Source organism: Pipistrellus hanaki (genome assembly GCF_964339955.1).
Source record: "Pipistrellus hanaki genome assembly, chromosome: X".
In the NCBI taxonomy this organism is placed as follows: Eukaryota; Metazoa; Chordata; class Mammalia; order Chiroptera; family Vespertilionidae; genus Pipistrellus; species Pipistrellus hanaki.
The window spans coordinates 48,210,551-48,232,359 of record NC_140524.1 but is presented as its reverse complement, the minus strand read 5'-3'; the positions used below and the strand labels follow the sequence as shown (position 1 = coordinate 48,232,359).

General features: G+C 37.9%; 1 protein-coding gene across 1 annotated transcript in view; it reads right to left on the bottom strand.

Moving 5' to 3' along the window:
- Positions 1-9,456: 9,456 nt before the first annotated feature.
- NUP62CL (nucleoporin 62 C-terminal like) overlaps positions 9,457-21,809 on the bottom strand; it is a 121,124-nt gene continuing 108,771 nt past the window's right edge. Inside the window, exon 4 of the mRNA XM_084870553.1 lies at positions 9,457-11,100. Within this exon, the coding sequence (XP_084726679.1) occupies positions 11,010-11,100 (91 nt within the window). The 3' untranslated portion in view covers positions 9,457-11,009. The remainder of the gene's footprint in view (positions 11,101-21,809) is intronic.

Genomic DNA, 21,809 nt, shown 5'->3' with positions numbered 1-21,809 from the left:
GGTTAAGAGCATGGGCTCTTAGTTCCCAGAAATGGAAATACTGATGTTTTTTAAGTATATGGGGGGGGGGGGGGGCCGGGATGTTTAATTTCATCTACAAGATGGAAATTTTAAAGTACACTGACTATGAAACAACTGACCTGTAATCCTCAAAACCGTCAAGTTAAAAAACATGAAAGGTCTGAGAAACTGTCACAGCCAAACGAACCAAGAGGCATGGTGATGATTAAATGCAATGTGGTATCTGGAATCAGAAAAAGAGCCCTAGATAAAAACAAAGGAAATATGAATAAACTTGCACTTTACTTAATAATAAGGCTCATGAGTTGTGACAAATATACCAGTTATGTTAAGATTTAACATTACGGGAAGCTGAGTGGAGGTATATGGAACTCTGTACTGTGCAACTGTTCTGTAAACCTAAAACTGTTCAAAAATAAAATTTATTTTTAAAACGCACACTATAGTAACATTTTTTACCTACCAGATTGGTAAACATCCATAAGTTTGAGAACGCACTTGTTTTGTTGAGATCATGGGGAAATAGGAACTCTTAATACATTGCTAGTAGAAAAGTAAATTGGTACAACCTTTGTGGAAGGCAATTGAAATCATAAATGCTCATTCCTTTTAGCATAGCAATTGATTGTGTATGAATTGTTTCCTCAATGTTATATAGTCTCAACTATATATAGCAACATTGCTTTTAATTTAAAAATACTGGAAAAAAATTTAAATATACATGAATTTGATACATCCACTCAATGGAAAACTCTTAGCATTCTCAAAGATGACCAAGTTCTATATAGAGAACTGGATTGTGAGGGACAAGAGTGGGAAAAACTCTTCAATCTATATATATTTTTACACCCTTTGAATTTTGAACTACATGATTATATTACCTAACTGACCATTAAAAAAATTAAATAGAACAATTTTTATATCACAAAAAGCCAAAGAAGAAAAATGGGTTTGGGGTGGGGGTCACACTGTTTGGATTTCTCAGTTCCCACAGTTATTGACAGTATAGCATAGTAGTCATTCTGGATTTTAATGTTTGCTTTGTCAAGTTATAAGACTATGTGAGTTTTAATAAGTTTCTTTATAGGCCGGTTTCCTCATCTGGAAAATGGGGATAATATCTCAGAAGAGAGTGACTATAAAGTAATATACAAAAGTATGGTTTTAAAATCACTTGGCAGGATGGCCATCTATGAATAAATATTCTAATACATTATCCAATAGGTTCAGATGTATTAAAACTAGCTGTATTGCCATGGTCAAGTTAGAAGATAAAACCAAAGAGCAGCTTCTGAAAGACATTGTACTTTCTATCCTGAGAACTACTAATAGATAAAAAAAATCTCATGGGAAATATTAGCCTACACCAAGTAAATCCTATATAGTGTGGGGCTGAATTCTACTGCTCAAGCAAAATATCTAATTGATAAATTAATCAATAAGGAAATGGAAAAATACACCAAGATTGCCTGTGTGTTTATTCCTTGGGAAGGTGGCAAAGGGTGAAACAAAACTACACTAACCACCACATCAGACTTATATACAACTTTAATACACACTACATTACAAATGCACTAAGTGGGATGGGTGGAGAATGAATGGTGAAAAAGATATATTCACATAGGCTGAAATTGCAACTGGATAGCAAGGTCATAAGAAAGTACTCTATGTGCCTGCATATGACTGTAGCCAGCAGAAGTGGCAGGTACCAAGGGACAAACATTCAGAAAATTACACCAGGTGGAACACCATGCTATTTCTAGCTCTGCCAAACTTATTAACTGTAGAATAATAGCTGTTCTGTTTCCCATGGCACCCTTTACCTACTTTAAAAGGATATCAGACAGTATATAAAAAGCTTTGAGATTTCTAGATGTTATTCACAGGTATCTCTATAGTTATCTTCATATTAGTATGAAGTCATTTCACCCCTAGAAGAATTTATGACTAACTGAAAAATACGCCTCATTTGTCTTTCTGACAATTTAACAAACTTTGTTTAATTAAGCCAGAAGATCCTCCTTAAAATAGACATATTTTCAGGATTTGTTCTTTTTGAGCCCTTTGTTCATACCACACTTCTGATGAATACATTATGAAGCAATTTCCAGATATGGAAGAAGATGCTAAAACCAAAAATCTTTTCTTGAAGAAAGATAGGATCACTCATCTAACATGAGATAGCATAAATGCTGATATAGAGAACAAATACAGCATCTTAAAAAAAAAAGTAGTCAAGCACTGGGAAAGTGTAAACAAACAAATTAAAAAATTCTCCTTCATATAATTTTAGCTGGACTTTAACAATGATTACGAGGGGCTCAAGATTTCGGCACCTTACATAAATACTGCCTTAAAATTACTGGCAAAAAGAGGTTATTTATCATCTTTTAATTAATATTAGTTCAACAGTGTCATGTTGAGCCAGAGTCAGGAGGAACCTTAAAGATAATTTAGTGCAAGGCTCTAGATTCCAAACAGTACCAGTAAATTTTGCATTGTTACTGTATTAAACTAGAAACCACTTGCTATCCACTGTCCTTTTCTATTTCCTGGAAAAAAAACCCCAAAAACAGAACTCCCAGTACAAAGTCAATAGGAGTACTGTAGCCTCCTCTTTCTTTACTTTACTAAGGAAATTTAGTTTTTTTAAAATTTATTTTTTTACTTTTTTTATTAAATTATTATCTGTGTACATATTTTACCATTGCCCCCCCCCCACATACATACCCACACTCCCCAGAGTTTTGTGTCCATTGGTTGTACTTATATGCATGTATACAAGTCCTTCGGTTGATCTCTTATCTCCCCCAGATCTCCCTACCCTCCCCACTGTAAATTGACAGTCTGCCTGATGATTTACTGTCTCTATATCTATCTTTTGGTTCATCAGTTTATAATGTTCTTTATTATCCATAAATGAGTGAGCTCATGTGATGTTTCTCTTTCATTGACTGGCTTATTTCACTCACCATGATGTTCTCCAATTCCATCCAGGTTGCTGCAAATGATGAAAATTCCTTCTTTTTTATGGCAGCATAGTATTCCATTGTGTAGATATACCATAGATTTTTATCCATTCATCTGTTGATGGGCACCTCGGCTGTTTCCAAATCCTAGCTATTGTAGATTGTGCTGCTATGAAAATAGGGGTGCATATATCCTTTCTGATTTGTGTTTCTAGTTTCTTGGGATATAATCCTAGGAGTGGTATTACTGGGTCAAATGGGAGTCCCATTTTCAGTTTTTTGAGGAAACTTCATACTGTTCTCCACAGTGGTTGCACCAATCTGCATTCCCACCAGCAGTGCACAAGGGTTCCTTTTCTTCGCAACCTCGCCAACACTTGTCTTTTATTGATTTGTTGATGTTGGCCATTCTGACAGGTGTCAGATGGTACCACATTGTTGTTCGGATTTGCATCTCTCCGATAATTAGTGACTTTAAGCATGTTTCCATGTGCCTCTTGGCCTTCCTTCTGTCTTCTTTTGAAAATATTCTATTTAGGTCCATTGCCCATTTTTTAATTGGATCATTCATCCTCCTTTTATTTAGTTGTATAAGCTGTCTGTAGATGTTGGAGATTAAACCTTTATCAGTAATAAAATTTACAAATATGTTCTCCCATACAGTAGGCTTTCTTGTTGTTTTGTTGATGGTTTCTTTTGCTGTAAAAAAGCTTTTTATTTTGATGTAGTCCCATTTGTTTATTTTCTCTTTAGCTTCCATTGCTCTAGGGGCAGTATCAGTGAAGAAGTTCTTTTGGCATATGTCTGAGATTTTGCTGCCATTGGATGCCTCTAGTATTTTTATGGTTTCCCGTCTTATGTTTAAGTCCTCTATCCATTTTGAGTTTATTTTTGTGAATGCTTTAAGTTGGTGATCTAGTTCCATTATTTTGCATGTATCTGTCCAATTTTCCCAATACCATTTATTGAAGAGACTGTCTTGACTCCATTGTATATTTGTGCCTCCTTTGTCAAAAATTAATTGAGAATAGTGATTTGGGTTGATATCTGGGTTCTCAATTCTATTCCATTGATCTATATGCCTGTTCTTGTGCCAGTACCAGGCTGTTTTGAGAACAGTGGGTTTGTAATATAGCTTGAAATCTGGTATTGAGATCCCTCCTACTTTACTATTCTTTCTCAGGATTGCTGTGGCTATTCGGGGTCTTTTATTGTTCCAAATGAACTTTTGGAGAGTTCTTTCTAGGTCTGTGAAATATGCCGTTGGTATTTTAATGGGGAGTGCATTGAACCTATAAATTGCTTTGGGAAGTATGGACATTTTGATGATGTTGATTCTACCAATCCATGAACATGGTATGTTCTTCCATCTGTTTACATCTTCCTCTATCTCTTTTTCAGTGTCCTGTAGTTTTCCACATATAGGTCCTTTACTTCCTTAGTTGAATTTATTCCTAGGTATCTTAATATTTTTGGTGCAATGGTAAATGAAATTGCTTTTTTAGTCTCTGTTTCTGTAAGTTCACTATTAGTATATAGAAATGCCATACATTTCTTGGCATTAATTTTGTATCCTGCTACATTGCCAAATTCATTTATTAAGTCAATTAGTTTTTTAATGGAGTCGTTTGGGTTTTTTATGTACAATATCATGTCATCTGCAAACAAGGGCAGCTTTACTTCTTCTTTTCCAATTTGGAAGCCTTTTATTTCCTCATCTTGTCTAATTGCAATGGCTAGTACTTCCAGTACGGATGTCAAACAGGAGTGGTGAGAGTGGGCATCCCTGTCTTGTTCCTGTTCTTAGAGGGAATGGCTTTAGTTTTTGCCCATTGAGTGTGATGTTGGCTGTGGGTTTATCATATATAGCTTTTATTATGTTGAGGTATGATTCTTGTATTCCTACCTTGTTGAGAATTTTTATAAGGAAAGGGTGTTGGATTTTATCAAATGCTTTTTCTGCATCAATTGATATGACTATATGATTTTTATCTTTCAATTTGTTTATGTGATGTATCACGTTTATTGATTTGCGGATATTGTACCATCCTTGCATTCCTGTAATAAATCCTACTTGGTCATGCATGGTGTATGATCTTTGTGATGCTCTGCTGGAGCCGATTTGCTAGAATTTCGTTGAGGATTTTGGCATCTATGTTCATGAGAGATATTGGCCTGTAATTCTCTTTCATTGAGTTGTCTTTTTCTGGTTTTGGTATTAGGGTGATGCTGGCTTCATAGAAGAAGTTTGGAAGTATCCCTGCCTCTTGAATTTTTTGGAATAGTCTGAGGAGGATAGGTTTTAGTTCTTCCCTGAATGTTTGGTAAAACTCTCCTGTGAAGCCATCTGGCCCTGGGCTTTTGTTTGCTGGAAGCTTTTTGATGACTGTTTCAATTTCTTCCCAAGTTACTGGTCTATTGAGATTTTTAGATTCTTCCTGATTGAGTTTTGAAGGTTGTATTTTTCTAGGAATATGTCCATTTCCTCCAGGTTGTTCAGTTTGTTGGAATAGAGTTGTTCGTAGTATTTTGTAACAATCCTTTGTATTTCGGCGGGGTCTGTTGTTATTTCACCTCTTTCGTTTCTGATTTTGTTTATTTGAGTCCTCTGTCTTTGTTTCTTGATTAGCCTGGCTAGAGGTTCATCAATCTTGTTTATACTTTCAAAGAACCAGCTCTTGGTTTTGTTGATCTTAAGTATTGTTTCTTTGGTCTGTATGTCGTTTATCTCCGCTCTGATTTTTGTTATTTCCTTCCTTCTGCTTACACTGGGCTTTTCTTGTTGCTCTTTTTCTAACTCTTTGAGTTGTAGAGTTAGATAATTTGATACCATTTTTTTCTTGTTTTTTGCAATAGGAATATGAACTTCCCTCTCAAGACTGCTTTTGCTGTGTCCCATAGATTTTAGATTGTTGTGTTTTCATTGTCATTTGTTGCCAGGATGTTTTCAATTTCTTCCCTGTTTTCTCTGGTAACCCAGTCCTTGTTTAATAGCATGCTGTTTAGTCTCCATGTGTTTGATTTCTTCAGATTATTTTTATTGTAGTTAATTTCCAGTTTTATGCCACTATGATCTGAGAAGATGCTTGATATGATCTCTATCTTCTTGAGCTTGAAGAGATTTTGCCTATGTCCCAAAATGTGGTCTATCTTTGAGAATGTCCTATGTGCACTTGAGAAGAATGTATATTCTGTGGCTTTGGGGTGGAATGTTCTGAAGATGTCGATTAATTCCATCTGGTCTAGTGAGTCATTTAGGATTGATATTTCTTTGCTGATTTTTTCTTTAGGTGATTTGTCCAAAGGTGACAGTGGGGTATTAAAATCTCCTACTATGATTGTATTGCTATTAATCTCTCCCTTAATGTCCTCCAGCAGCTTTTATTTTTATGTATTTGGGTGCTCCCATATTGGGTGCAAATATGTTTACAAGGGTATTTCTTCTTGTTGGATTGCTCCCTTTAGTATTAGGAAGTGGCCTTCATTATCTCTTGTTATGTCCTTCACTTTGAGGTCTAATTTGTCAGATATAAGTATTGCTACCCCAGTTTTTTTTTTTTTTTTTCATTTCCATTCACCTGGAAAACCTTTTTCCATCCCTTCACCCTCAGTTTGTGTGCATCGTTTTTTTTTGAAGTGGGTTTCTTGTAGACAACAGACATATGGGTCTTGTTTTCTTATCCAATCTGTTACTCTATGTCTTTTGATTAGAGCATTTAATCCATTTACATTTAAAATTATTATTGATAGGTACCTATTTGACGCCATTTTTATTCTATACCCCTGTGTTCCTTCTTCGCTTTCTATTTCTTTAATTTTACAGTAGACCCTTTAGCATTTCTTGCATTTCTGGATTGGTGGAGATAAATCCCTTAGTCTGTTTTTGTCTGTGAAGCTCCTCATTTCACCTTCAATTTTGATTGATAGCCTTACTGGGTACAGTATTCTTGGATTCCGACCCTTCCTTTGCATGACTTTGTATATTTCATCCCATTCCCTTTTGGCCTGATAAGTTTCTGTGGAGAAATAAGTTGCTAGTCTGATGGGGGTTCCTTTATATGTAACTTTCTGTCTCTCTCTGGTTGCTTTTAAAATTCTTTTTTTTGTCGCTGGTGTTTGCCAGTTTAATTATAATGTGCCTTGGGGTCGGTCTTCTGGGGTTCATTTTGCTTGGGACTCTGTGAACATCTTTGATTTGTGTGGGTTTTTCTTCTCTATTTCAGGAAAGTTTTCTGTCATTATTTCTTGTAATACTTTTTCCATGTCTTCCTCAGTTTCCTTTCCTTCTGGAACCCCTATTATTCTAATATTGTTTTGTTATGTATTGTCCCAAAGTTCCCTTAGACTCTCCTCCTGCCTTTTAATTTTTTTTTTTTCCAGAAGCTGCTCTAATTGGGTATTTTTTTTCCATCTTGTCTTCTAGCTCACTGATGCAGTCCTCTGCTTCTTCTAGTCTACTCTTGATGGTTTCAATTGAGTTCTTTACAGTAGCGATGTCATTTTTCATTTCTTCTTGGTTCTTCATTTCCTCTTGGTTCTTACTCATATTGTCAAATTTGTCTTCCATTCTTTTTAGCCATCTTGTGATCTTTACTCTGAATTCTTGCTCTGGTAGGTTGCTTGCCTCTAACTCATTTACTTCCTTTTCTGGTGATGCCTGCTTTTTTTTTTTTTTTTCATATGCGGGCTGTTTCTTTGTCTCTCCATGATCTCTCTTTTTAGGATGTCTGGTTGTGCAGTTCTCTCTCTCCTGCTTTGATTTAAAGGCACAAAATACAACACAACCAGGTACAACACACAAGGCACTGAATAGAAATATATTTGCGATATTAATAACCTCCAATAAAGGTGACTAGAACCCAGCTAAGAAAAACATACAATCAAACAAAAAGAATAGGCAAATCAGTCTTATAAAAAAAAAGCATACAACTTCAATGTACTTAACATTCAACATACAACTATAATACAAAGAGAGAGAGAAAGACTTTTTTGTTTGTTTGTTTTTAGGACAGTGATGAGGGAGGTCTGAATGGGCTTGGAGCAGGGGGTTGGAAATTAGGTACATACAAGTAGAGTGAAATTTTAGGAGGGTATATACAGAAAGAATGGGGAAAATCTAGAGCAGGAATGGGTAAAGATAAACAGGGCACCAAAGGAAAAGGTTAGGAAGAGAGTGAAAGCATAAAGGTAGGATTGAGATAGAATAAAGAGTTGGAGAAGGAACGATAAATATAGACTGTAGAACAATAATCCTGAAATTTAAAAAAAATAAAAAATAATAAAAATAATAAAAAGAAACAAAAGAACATAAGATAAAAAAGGTAAAATAGTAGTAGTAATAATGTTAATTACGTATACAATGTAATAATTAAAAAGGGTAAAATCAAGTGAGGAAATAGAAAAAAAATAGTTTCTTTAGTAAATGTTGCAAATAATGAAAACAAAAATAAAAAACAAAAATTAAAAAATTAAAAAATTTAAATAAAATTTGCAGTAATGAAGGTCATTTTCTTCCTCTATTGTTGTAATCCAGTCCTTATTTTTAAGCAGTTCTTGCTTTGATTTTATTATACTAGGGTCAATTTGTGAATTAGCCTCTGGGTGGCAGTGTTTCTAGGTTGACTTCCCAGGCTCTAAAGCCTCTCTAGCTTTTTTTGTTTTTCCCCCTCTCTGCGGCACTGATCTATGGAGGCAGGGAGGGGGTAAGTCCGAGCCAACTATAATCTCCTGTAATTCTCCTATATCCCTTCGAGTCAGATCCAAACGTGTTGCTCTTTAGATATCTCCCCTATTAGGAGCCCCGTCCACTTTCACGGGTGACACCTGCCCAACAGCCGGGGCTTCTACTTGTAATCACCGCCCCTGTTTTCCAGTTTCCACGAGCCCTTTGCCCGCAGGCTTTGGTCTTCTCCGCGAGCACTCACTCACCCTCTCCCTGCGAAGTCTGACCTTTTCGCCGTGCAGTGGGGCACTCCTGTGGGTCCAAGTGTTCGCGCCCCCTGGGATCAGTGTTCTGGGGGTCACAGCTGCTTGGTGGTTGCTGTGGCTGTGGATATTCAGGCCTCTGACACGATTCAATTTCCCTACAAGATGGCGAGATTTCCCCGTCCAAGCTGGTAGGTAGCTCCGGGAAGGGACCTCGCCCTGTGTGGGTGCTTCCCTGTTAGGGGCACCCTGTTCAGCGGCCCCCCAGCAGTTTCTTCTGGTGTTCAGCTGTCTCTTGGCTTGCTAATAAACACTTACAGCACAAGACCGTCAGCTGCTGTCTCTTTCTGCTTCGGGACAAGGCTCAGAATCTGCCTATCTATTCTTCCGCCATTTTGTCTCTCCTACTAAGGAACTTTATAATAAGCACTTACTGGTCATGAAAAGACATTTTAAAAATCACAAAACTTTGAAGAAATGAAAAGTCATTTATTTCAGTTGGGAAAAACTTAACATAGTCCAACTTTTTCATGTTGTCCAATTGAAATTGTCTAGTTAATTTAGAAGCAACAAGACAAAATCCAGTATTTCTTCCAATACTGAATGTGGAACTTAATTTACGAAAAGACTATTTTATTGGAGTTGGCTCTCCAAAAACAATACTAAAATGACTCCATCTAGGGTATAATAGCATTTAATAATACTAGACTCAAAAATAAAATAACTCAAGATTATATTCTAAAGCGCTTTACCCACAGAAATCATCCACAAAATTAGTGTCTAGATTATTTTCATATTTTATATTTTTGAGTGGGAACAAAAACTTACCTAATAAGAAGCTGCTAATTTGAAAAGTTTGGGTAGGAAAAAAGTTTGGATACGTTCTGATATTTAGTTTACTCATAGGTGATGAAAATTACTACTACTCATTTGAAAAATATTTTTCCCTAAATATGTACCCCTCAGGATGGTTATGTACATTCAGTACAACAGAAATTCAGCTCAGTAATTCTAGAAAACTAAGTACTAGCCACTAAAAAACTTTCAAGTAGTTTATTTTAGTGTTATACTTTTATTTTTTAGGATATCACCATTATTTGTGACTTAGGTCAAACATGAAACACAAGAGATCAGATTATTCTCAAGCTAAGAACAAGGTTTTTTTTCTTGAAAAACAAATGAACAAATATAGAAATGAATAACTATGAATCATATGCTAAAACCAAGTAAAACACCAGCATAACTGTACATAAAAAATAAGCAAATTGCCTGAACCTTGGAGTTTCAAAAATAACCTAATTCAAGTCCCAAATCCACTTTAACTCTTCCTCCCATCTCAGATTTTTCTATAGCACAATTTCTGTGACTCACTCCACACTCCCTTGTATTGTCTATATTATTTCTATACAGATAGGTATTAATTACATCTCAAGCTAGATAGAAACTTTCTTTGAGGAGAGAGACTTTATAGTATATACTACTACTTCACAACAGGTACCCGAAGACTTGCTGGCATTTATTTTTTGGCAAGTAATTGTCTGTGATACAGTTTTTTTTTTCTTCCTCCAAGAGTTTACTTTTGGTAAATGGCAGGAAAATTTGTTTTTCTACAATGGAAACCTGCTTCTAAATGATAATTTGAAAATCTTGACATATAGTTTTTAATATACACAAAAATAATGGAGAAGTGGGAATAACAGATTAGGTGCTATAACTTTATAAAGGCTTGCCTAAATCAAGAAGCAGCATACATATATCTAATTTATGCAAACTAAAATTTTATATAAACAGCACTATACTGTGATACTGGATATATTACTTAATTACAAAACAGAGTCAACATCTAACAGGCTGCTTCCTAGACAAAAGGGTTAATATAGCTTTGATTTGCTAATACTAAAAGCCAAACTACAGTACAATTCTCAACAGCACAATCTTTAAATAGAAAAAAACACCCTAAACACATACATACTTTATTGCAACCAAACATTATATACCTATTGTATATAATGTACTACTACTACATTTAATGTCATCAAAATTTGTAGATAATTTATAAACCAAAAATAACACGCTGAAGACATGGTCATTTAACTAAAAGCCATCCTGGCATTGTGTTCTTGCTCCTTGTGAAGACGATCCTGGAAAACCTGTGCTACCTCTTCTGCCTTCCTTTGCAGCATGCCTAAAGGGGGTAAACGTCATGATACATCATTAATCTGAGACCAAAAAAAGACCAGGAACATAACTTACATCATCCCTTCAACATACCATTTATAAAACCTTACATGTTGTGTTTTTTTTTGTGTGTGTGTGTGTGTTTGTGTGTGTGTGTGTGTGTGTGTGTGTGTGTGTGTGTTTTACAGCTCTAAGTATTATAAAATTACAGAAAAGTATTTGTCTATCTGTTTGGAAACTATAAAAACAGTAGATAAGACTGTTCTTGATTTGCTCTCCCTAGCTTTCCAGCATATAACAATCTACTTGACATTTATGTTTTCTTGAAGAAATGTGTTAACTGCTTTTTCACACATTATAGCATAAAAGTGCCATATGGATGGTCATTAAATTGAGAGTTTAGATATTTGTAGATCTTTGGTGGCTTATAAGCAAATTAATACACTGTATATATTCACATTTCTATTCCCTTCTAATGATTTCTTTAACTTTGTGGTCGTTAGATTTTCTTAAGGGCAGAGAAACACAAATAACATTAATTTTACCATGTAAAACAGCAACTTCAAGCTTTTGAAGTAAGCATAACAATCGGAATTTTTCTTTTAATATGCACAGATAAACTTGGCCATTTGTTTTAGTATTCATTAATGCTCATTAATTGATAAGCAATAACTGGTGCCAAAGATTTAAGAAAAACCTTAAGGAAAAAACTAAATATTTGAATCAATATACTTTAAGTTTATTCAGCCAATAAGAAAGGCCCAAACATTATTCAGTTTTTAAAGTATAATAATTCATCCTATTTTATAGGCACTGTAAGATCACACTTTATGAACAACTTATTTAAATAATGGTTGGCTAGAAAAACAATGTACATTGAGTCTGGCAAAATACATTGCCTTTTTTTAGTAATAACTAACTGCAGAGTGAAAATTTTCTCCCTATATAACATTTTTCAATGTGATAGTAATGTAAATAAACACTATAACAAACCATTAACTTGAGGCCGAAAGAATCAACAATTAAATGCAAAGCAGTACATTTTATAAAAATTTTAAGAATCAATAAAATATCAAGAAACAAAAATCAGCATTATTAAGCTAGCTTTACTATAAACATTTTGTATGTCTTCAAATTGAATTCCCATGACTATTTCTGTATTAACATACTTTAAATTTTTTAGGAATTTCATTCTTTAAGGGCAAAACTGCATTTAGGCAGTTAACTACCTAGAGTGCTTGTCCAATGATAGGTTTCAATGATTGGTTCCTGCAGGCCTACTAAATTATATATCATTACTATAAGTTGAATGCTAGTAAATAATTAAAATTTGGAGGGGAAATATACCATACAGATTTTGACATTATCATTGCTTTGACATTATTATTATACTAATAATGGGTAACATGCTAATTAGACCGGGTTGACAGGACATCTTCTGGTTGTCTGGACATCTTCTGGTCATATGGTTTTCCTTCCAGACAAAGCCATGGTGGTGGGGGCCAAGGCAGAGGCAGTTAGGGGCGATCAGGCTGGCAAGGGAGGGCAGTTAGGGGCAATCAGGCTGGCAGGGGAGGGTGGTTAGAGGCAATCATACAGGTTTGTAGAGTGGTTAGGCGAGATCACGCAGGCAGGCAGGTTAGCAGTTAGGAGCCAGTGGTCCTGGATTGTGAGAGGGATGTCCAACTGCTGGATTAGGCCTAATCCCTGTGGGTAGTCAGATATCCCCCGAGGGGTCCCAGATCGGAGTGAGTGCAGGCCAAACTGAGGGACGCCCCCCTCCTGTGCATGAATTTTATGCACCAGGCATCTAGTTAAAACATAATTGTGGAGAAACCAAGATGGCAGCATAGGTAAACATCTAACTGCAGCCTCACACAACAATTTAAAAAAAATACAACTAAAATACAAAATGGACATTATCCAGAACTACAGGAAAGTTGACTGAATGAAAATTCTACAGCTAGAAGGAAAGAGAAAACCAGAAGGAAAATCAGAGGAGCTGTAGAAGCCTAAGGTACAGAGACACGGTGCATGCATGGGGAGAGGACTGAGCCAGAGAGGAGGGGCGGCTGAGTGCCTGGCTGGTATTCCCTAACGGGAAGGAGATAAAAGCTCCCAACTGTGCTGAACCCCAATTCTGACTGCACTGACCCTAGTTCTGGGCAAGACCGTGGGGTCCCAAGCTCATACAGAGGGAATCTGGGCTGTAAGGCAGAAGCTCAGGGGAGCAGCGAAAGGCAGAGCCCTGAAGTTGCGCACATTGAGTGCAGAGGACAGACTGTTGACTGAGCTGTTAGATTGCCCTAGCGCACATATGTCAAACACAAGGCCCGCGGGCCAAATCCAGCCCGCCAGGCCTTGCAATGTGGCCTGCACTGCGCTATCATCACTGCACTCCGCTGTCAGTTTATGACATTGTCAGTTTATGACTGTTCAGTAAACCATTCGGCCCGCGATTTAGGCTGGATTTTAGATTTTGGCCCCTTCTCTGATTGAGTTTGACACCCCTACCCTAGCGGGAAGGAGACAAAAGCTCTGGACTGTGCTGAGCCCCAGTTCCAACTGCACTGAACCCCAGTTCTGGACGAGACCCTCAGGCCCCAGGATCATACAGACAGAATCTGGGCTGTAAGGTGGAAGCTCAGGGGAGCAGCGAAAGGCGGAGCCCCCGAGTCGCACATATTTCACACAGAGGATAAACTGTTCATTGAGCCACTGGATTGCCCTAGTGGGAAGGAGACATAAGCTCCAGACTGCCCTTAACCCCACTTCCAATTGCACTGAACCCCAGTTGCGGGCTCGTTGGGGAATAAACTAGACTGTCTGGTAGCGGGCAAAACTCAAGGGCACCTTTCTCTCAGAGGTGCCTGCAGTGAGTACCAAAGGACACTGAGGAACACTGAGACTTAGGAACCTCATAGGGCGGGACTAACAGGAAGCCAATGTTGTAGGCTCCACCCTGAAACTCTGCCCCATCCAAGCTGAGCACAGAGGCTCTTGCAGTTTTCCAAGTCTAGTCGAATAAGGTTGTCTCCTGGCATAGATACAGCTGATCCTCCCACCCTACCAACTCAGGGAAGCAGCGAAAATGCCAAGACAAGGAAACAGATCACAAACAAAAGAAATGGAGGACAAAAAGCGACTGTATATAGAGTTCAAAACCATGCTTATAAGGTTTTTCAAGAATCTCCTAGAAAAGGCCGATAAAATAAACAAGACCTATGAAGATATGAAAAAGGATCAACTAGAAATAATAAAGGATCAACTAGAAATAAAGAATACATTCTCTGAAATAAAAAATATTATACAGAGTCCTAAAAACAGAATGGAAGATCGCAAGAATCAAGTCAAAGATTTGGAACACAAAGAGCCAGAGGACACTCCTCCGCAGAAGCAAGAAAACAAGAGAATCCAGAAAGTTGAAGATAGTGTAAGAAACCTCTGGGACAACTTCAAGTGAACCAACATTAGAATTATGGGCGTCCCAGAAGATGACAGAAAGCAAAATACCGAAAACATTTTGAAAGAAATAGTGACAGAAAAGTTGTCCCATGTGGTGAAAGAAATAGAATTACAAGTCCAGGAAGTCTACAGAACACCAAACAAAAGGAATCCAAAGAGGACCACACCAAGACACATCATAATTAAAATTCAAAGAGCAAAAGACAAAGAGAGAATCTTAAAAGCAGCAAGAGAAAAGCAGGTAGTTACCTATAAAAGAGCACCCATATGATTGTCAGCTGATTTCTCAACAGAAACCATGCAGGCCAGACAGGAATGGCAAGAAATATTCAAGGTGATGAATAACAATAACCTACAGCTAAAAATACTCTACCCAGCAAAGCTATCACTCAGAATAGAAGGCCAGATAAAGAGCTTCACAAATAAATTTAAGCTAAAGCAGTTCATCACCGCCAAACCAGAATTATATGAATTGCTGAAGGGGGTTCTTTAGGAAGAGGAAGAAAATAAAGATAAAAATTATGAACAACAAATATGTAACTATCAACAAGTGAATCTAAAAACCAACGGAAGTAAAAAACATGATGAACAATATTAACTGGTGAATATAATAGAATCAGAGATATGGAAGGGGAGTGGACTGATGATTCTTGGGGGAAAGGGGAGTGGAGGTTGCGGGAAGAGACTGAACATAAATTGTGCACCTATGGATCAGAACAATGGAGGATGGGGAAAGAGCAGAGGGTGGGATGGGAATCTGGTGGAGGAGAGCAATGGAGGGGGAAAAAATGAGGAACATTTGTAATGATATAAACAATAAAGATTTATTAAAAATAAATAAATAAATAAAGCCCCAGAAAAAAACATAATTGTACTGAACAATATAAAAATGAAATTAAGAAAATAATTCCATCCCCAATACCATCAACAAATTAAACACTTAGTAATAAATGTACCAAATGAAGGATGAGCTCCATACTTAAAACTACAAGATAATTGCTAAAAGAAACTAAAGACCAACTAAATAGAGAGATTTCCATGTTCATGGATAGAAAGACTCAATAGTGTTGAGATGGCAGTTCTCCACAAATTGATCTATAAATTCAATGTCATCTCTGTGAAAATTCCAACAGGCTATTTTTTGTAGAAAGAGACAAGCTTTAAAATTTAAATGGAAAGGTAAAGGACCCACAATAGCCAAACAATCTTGAAAAAAGAAGAATAAATTGCAGGAATTGCACTACCCAATTTTAAAATTTACTAGTAAAGTTATAGTAATTGAGACAGTGTGGTATTGACATAGGATAGACAGAGAGATCAATGGTACAGAATGAAAATCCAGAAATAAAAACCTTGAATTTATTGTCATTTTATTTTTTAACAAAGATGCGAAGTCAATTTAATGGAAGAAAGCAGACTTTTCCAACAAATGATGTGGAGAAAACTGGATGTCTATATACAAATGAAGTTGAACCCTTACCTCTAACTATGCACAAAAATCAACAGGGTGGATTATTGATCTAAAAGTAAGAGCTAAAACTATATGGGAAAATAAAACACTTGTCAATCAACTAATGAATGGATAAACAAAATGTAATCCAGTCCATACACTGGAATGCCTCACGGCAGTAAGAAGATATAAAATACTAAAACATGTTACAACATAGAAGAATCTTGAAAACATTGAGCCAGACACAAAAGGCCATATATCATATGATTCAATTCATATAATCTCTCCAGAAAAGGCAAATCTATAATGACAGAAAGTCGATTAGTGGTTGTCTGGGGTTATGTGTATAAATATCAATTAGCCACAAGCAAGTAAGAACGAACTTTTTGAGGTAATGGAAATGTTCTAAACTTGATTGTGTGATGTTTGCATAGCTCTATAGCTTGAATTAAATGGCTATTGGTTCAGATGGCATATTTGTGTTTTTAAAATGCAGGGTGGAGTAAATGTAGGTTTACAGTTGTGAGTATGCAAAACAGAGCTTATTCTTGTATTGTTACCTATCAACTAGAGACCCAGTGCATGAAATTCATTCATGCGGGTGAGGGGTTATCCCTCAGCCCAGCCAGTACCCTCTCCAATCCAGGTTCCCAACTGCTCAGTTGCCTGCCTTCCTGATTGCCCCTAATCACTTCTGCCTGCTAGCCTGATCACCCCCTAACTTAGGGGTGTCGAACTCAATCAGAGAACGGGCCAAAGTCTAAAATCCAGCCTAAATCGCGGGCCGAATGGTTTACTGAACAGTCATAAACTGACAATGTCATAAACTGACAGCGGAGTGCAGTGATGACAGCGCGGTGCGGGCCACATTGCAAGGCCTGGCGGGCTGGATTTGGCCCGCGGGCCTTGTGTTTGACACATGTGCTAACTACTCTCCTGCCAGCCTGATTGATGCCTAACTGCTCCCTTGCCAGCCTGTTTGCCCCTAACTGCCCTCCCCTGTAGGCCTGTGTCCCCCCACCCCCCCACCAACTGCTCTTCCTTGCAGGGCTGGGTCCTACCCAACTGCCCTTCCCTGCAGGCCTGGTCCCTCCCAACTTTCCTACCCTGCTAGCCATCTTGTGGTAGCTATCTTGTGTCCACATGGGGGCAGCCATCTTTGAGCACATGGGGGCAGCCATCTTGAGTGTTGGAGTGATGGTCAATCTGCATATTACTATTTTCTTAGATAGGATATTATTAGATAGGATAGAGGCCTGGTATATGGGTGGGGGACGGCTGGTTTGCTCTGAAAGATGTCCCGGATCAGGGTGGGGGTTCCCTTGGGGTGTGGGGTGGCCTGGGCAAGGGGCCTGTGGTTTTCAGGCCGGCCACATCCCCTGGTGAGCCAAGGAAAGGCTCTGGGATCTGGGGGTCTATTTATCTTCTACAATTGAAACTTTGTAGCCTGGAGCGGAGCCAAGCCTCCTGCTTTCACTGTGGTGGCAGCCATTTCTGTTGGAATTTATGTATTTTCTATAATTGAAACTTTGTAGCCTTAAGCAGAGTCCAGGATCAGCCAGGGTGTGTGCAAAGCTTGGCTTTCTCCATTGCCAGGGGCAACCTTAGCCTAAACCTAAAACCAGCTCTTTCCAGCTCCATGGCTGCCACCATTTCTGATTGGATTTATGTATCTTCTATCATTGAAACTTTGTAGACTTGAGTGGAGGCCTAGGCCAGCAAGGCCAGGTGGAAAGCTTGGCTTCCTCCATTGCTGGAAAAACCCAAGACTCCCTCCTGCTCTCTGTGGCTGGTAGCCATCTTGGTTGGGTTTATTTGTATATTCTCTCCTGATTGGCTGGTGGGCATAGCCTGTGAGTGTAGTGGGGTGATAGTTAATTTGCATATTACTCTTTTATTAGATAGAATTACTGGATGATTTTTCTTCTTTCTTTTAAAAAATTTCTTTATTGATTAAAGTATTACATATGTGTCCTTAACCCCTATTATTCCCCAACACCCCCCCCTACTCATGCCATGATCCCCCTTTTGTCTGTGTCATTGGTTAAACTTTTATGCACGCATACAAGTCCATTGGTTGATCTTTCCCCTTTACCCCTTCTCTCCCCTACATTCCCTCTGAGGTTTTTGGTCTGATTGATGTTTCTCTGTCTCTGGATCTATTTTTATTCATCAGTTTATGTTGTTCATTATATTCCACAAATGAGTGAAATCTTTGATATTTATCTTTCTCTGACTGGCTTATTTCACTTAGCATAATGCTTTCCAGGTCCATCCATGCTGTTGCAAAGGGTAAGAATTCCTTCTTTTTTACTGCAGCAAAGTATTCCAATGTGTAGATGTGCCAGTTTTTTAATCCACTCATCTGCTGATGGGCACTTAAGCTGTTTCCAAATCTTAGCTATGGTGAATTGTACTGCTATGAACATTGGGCTGCATATATCCTTTCTGACTGGTGTTTCTAGTTTCTTGGGATATATTCTTAGAAGTGGGATCACTGGTTCAAAAGAGAGTTCCATTTTTAGTTTTTTAGGAAACTCCATACTGTTCTCCACAGTGGCTGTACCAGTCTGAATTCCCACCAGCATTGCACGAGGGTTCCTTTTTCTCCGCATCCTCATCAGTGCTTGTCATTTGTTGATTTGTTCATGATCGCCTTTCTGATAGGTGTGAGATGGTATCTCATTGTCATTTTGATTTGCATCTCTTGGATGACTAGTGACTTTGAGCATGTTTTCATATGTTTCTTGGCCTTCCTTATGTCTTTTTTCGAAAAATATTTATTTAGGTTCATTGCCCATTTTTTTTGATTTACTGTATGATTTTCTATACAAACAACTGTAAATCTACTTTTCTCTCACCTTATAGTTCTTAAAAATTACTTCCCTCCTTGAAAAAAACAACACTCAGGTAACACTGCTTCTAGCCAGCCCCAATCTTTTCTTTACCTTAGCCTACTTGCAAGTACTTCAGGTAAAGATTAAAAGATTTTCAAAAGTTATAAAAATATCTTTGGTCGTGAAATAGAAAACATAGTGCCCAGATTGCATGGTTCAATGTTTGAGTGTTGACCTATGAACCAGGAGGTCATAGTTTGATTCTTGGTCGGGGTACATAGCTGGGTTGTGGGTTCAATCCCCAGTGTGGGGTGTGCAGAAGGCAGCTGATCAATGATTCTCTCTTATCATTGATGTTTCTTTTTTTTTTCTTTTTTAATATATTTTATTGATTTTTTACAGAGAGGAAGGGAGAGAGATAGAGAGCTAGAAACATCCATGAGAGAAAAACATCAACCAGCTGCCTCCTGCACACCCCCTACCGGGGATGTGCCCGCAACCAATATACATGCTCTTGACCGGAATCGAACCCGGGACCCTTTAGTCCACAGACTGATGCTCTACCACTGAGCCAAACCAGCTTTGGCTCATCATTGATGTTTCTATCTCTTTCTCCCTTTCTCTTCCTCTCTGAAAGCAATACAAAAAATATTTAAAAAAGAAAAACAGAAAACATAGTGTTCTAGCATAATTATTTTTAGTTATATATATTATTAGATGATATTAAATTCACTATCAAAGAAACAATGTAGTACACACACATCTTATTCTCCTTCTAGGGAAAAGAAATGATTGGATCTGTAAAAGAAAAAAATATCTTGACAAAATTGGCCAAAAGATACAAATAGGTAACTCAGAAAATGAAATATGAATTGTTTATAAACTTAAAAAAAAAAAAAAACACCCAAGTTTATTACTAACCAGAGGAATGCAGGGAATGATAAAGATAGTAATGGTGGGAAATTATTCGAGGAGACAAGATGGCGACTGATCAGATGGATTTGTTCTGAGCCTAGTCCCAGAACAGATAGAATCAGCTTCTAAAAGTCGCTAAGGGAGTATAGATTGGCAAGCTAAGGGGTAGCAGAACTCAAAAAAAAAAAAAAAAAAAAAAAAAGATAAGGGTCTTCTGGACAGGATTTCCTGACCAAGCAGCCAGCACTGCCCTGGCGGTGACCTCTCCCAGAGCTTCGGGCTCAGAGGGAAGGCTGCGCCATCTTACCAAGAAAAGAGGACCTTCTCTGAGGCCTGGAAAACCCACAGCAGAGGAGATCACCGAACAGCTGTGACGCTCCAATCGGTGCAAACACGTGGATTCAAGGGAATTCTTCAATCACTCACAGAAAGGTCAGAGTTTGTGGGGAAAACATGAGGGTTCTGGGTCACCGCGGCGCAGGCAGTGACTGTACCCAAAGCTCGCCCCCGCGGCTCTGCGCCCCAGCGCCTCGTGCCCCAACGGCCCCGTGTCCCAGTGGCCCTGCACCAGGAGCGACCCTAGCCCCGCGCAGTCCCGTGCCACCAGCGGCCCCATGCCATGAGCGACCCTAGCCCCACGTGGCCCTGCGCCTGGAGCTGCGCCAAAAGAGACAGTGGCTGCAGAGAGAATTGCGCGCTGCAAGACCCAGCGCTGGGTTTGGCATGATCTTCCCCCAAATTGGGTCATTTTTAAAAACACCGAGGGATGTGGGCAAATTGTTAAGAATCGGTACCGTCCCTCCTAAAGCGGAACATCTGGACACCTTGGCACAGACACATCCTGCGCCTGATCCCCTTCACATCCTTGCTTCTGAGTACTAGGGAAGGACTGCCCAGTTTGGCATATCCAGGGAGACTGCAGGGGGAAATTGCCTTCCTGGAAACAGGGGATCAGAGTAAAAAAAGACAGTTTGGGAGCCAGCACCATGGCAGCCTACCAGGACAAAACATAGAGTCATAGAGAAAGAAAGCTAGAGCAACCAAAAAGACTGGGAAGTCAAACCAGAAACACTGCCACCTAGAGGCTGAATTACAAACTGACTCCCCCCCCCCCTTTTTTTTTGCTTTCCTTTTAAAAAAAAATTTTTTTTATTACTTTTAATTAATAAAAAATAAATGGACACAAATAACTAAGATATAGCCTACTTAAAATTAAGGACTAGCTTACAAAACTTAGGTACAGTGGAACGCTGGGAACTGTCATACTGTCTGGACTGAGAATCAGGCGTGCCAAATAGAATAACAGAGGAAGTGAATGACCACTACTGGACATTTTTATGCTAATTTTTCTATTCTTTATTTTATTTTCATTTTTTACATCTTTTACTTAAGAAACAATTTTTTTCCTTTTTTCCTTACTTGATTTTACCTTTTCAATTATTACATTTTTCAATTTCAATCATAATTATTACTACTGCTATTTTGCATTTTTTTGTTTCCTTTATCTTCTCTTATTTTTCTCTTCAGAACCATTTTACTTTCTCTTTATTTTTTGTTGGGATTAGTCTTCATTCAATTTTAATCTCTTCTATAGCATCGTTCAACCATATCTCAACTCGACCTTTACGATATCACTCTCTTACTAACCTTTACCCTTTTTGTCTCCTGTTTATCTTATCCCTTTCCGGCTTTAGTTTTTCCCTATTCTTTCTGTATACCCCCTGCTAAAACTCTCACCATACTTATAGACTTAATTTCCAACCCCCTGCTCCAAGTGTATAAAGACCACTCTCTTCACTATATTAACTAGTTAAATAAAAAACAACCAAAAAAAACCCAACTGTTCTCCTCTCTATATTTTTGTTGTTTTTTGCATGAATATTGATCACAGTGAATTTTTATGATTTTTAGTAAAATTGTTAGGTTTATTCTTGTGTTGTTATTGTTGCTTAGTATTTTTTAAATTCCTTTGTTTTTTACTTCTATTTATCATAGCCTTGATTAATAATAGTGGATATTGTAGTTTGTATTAATATCCAAGAATTATTG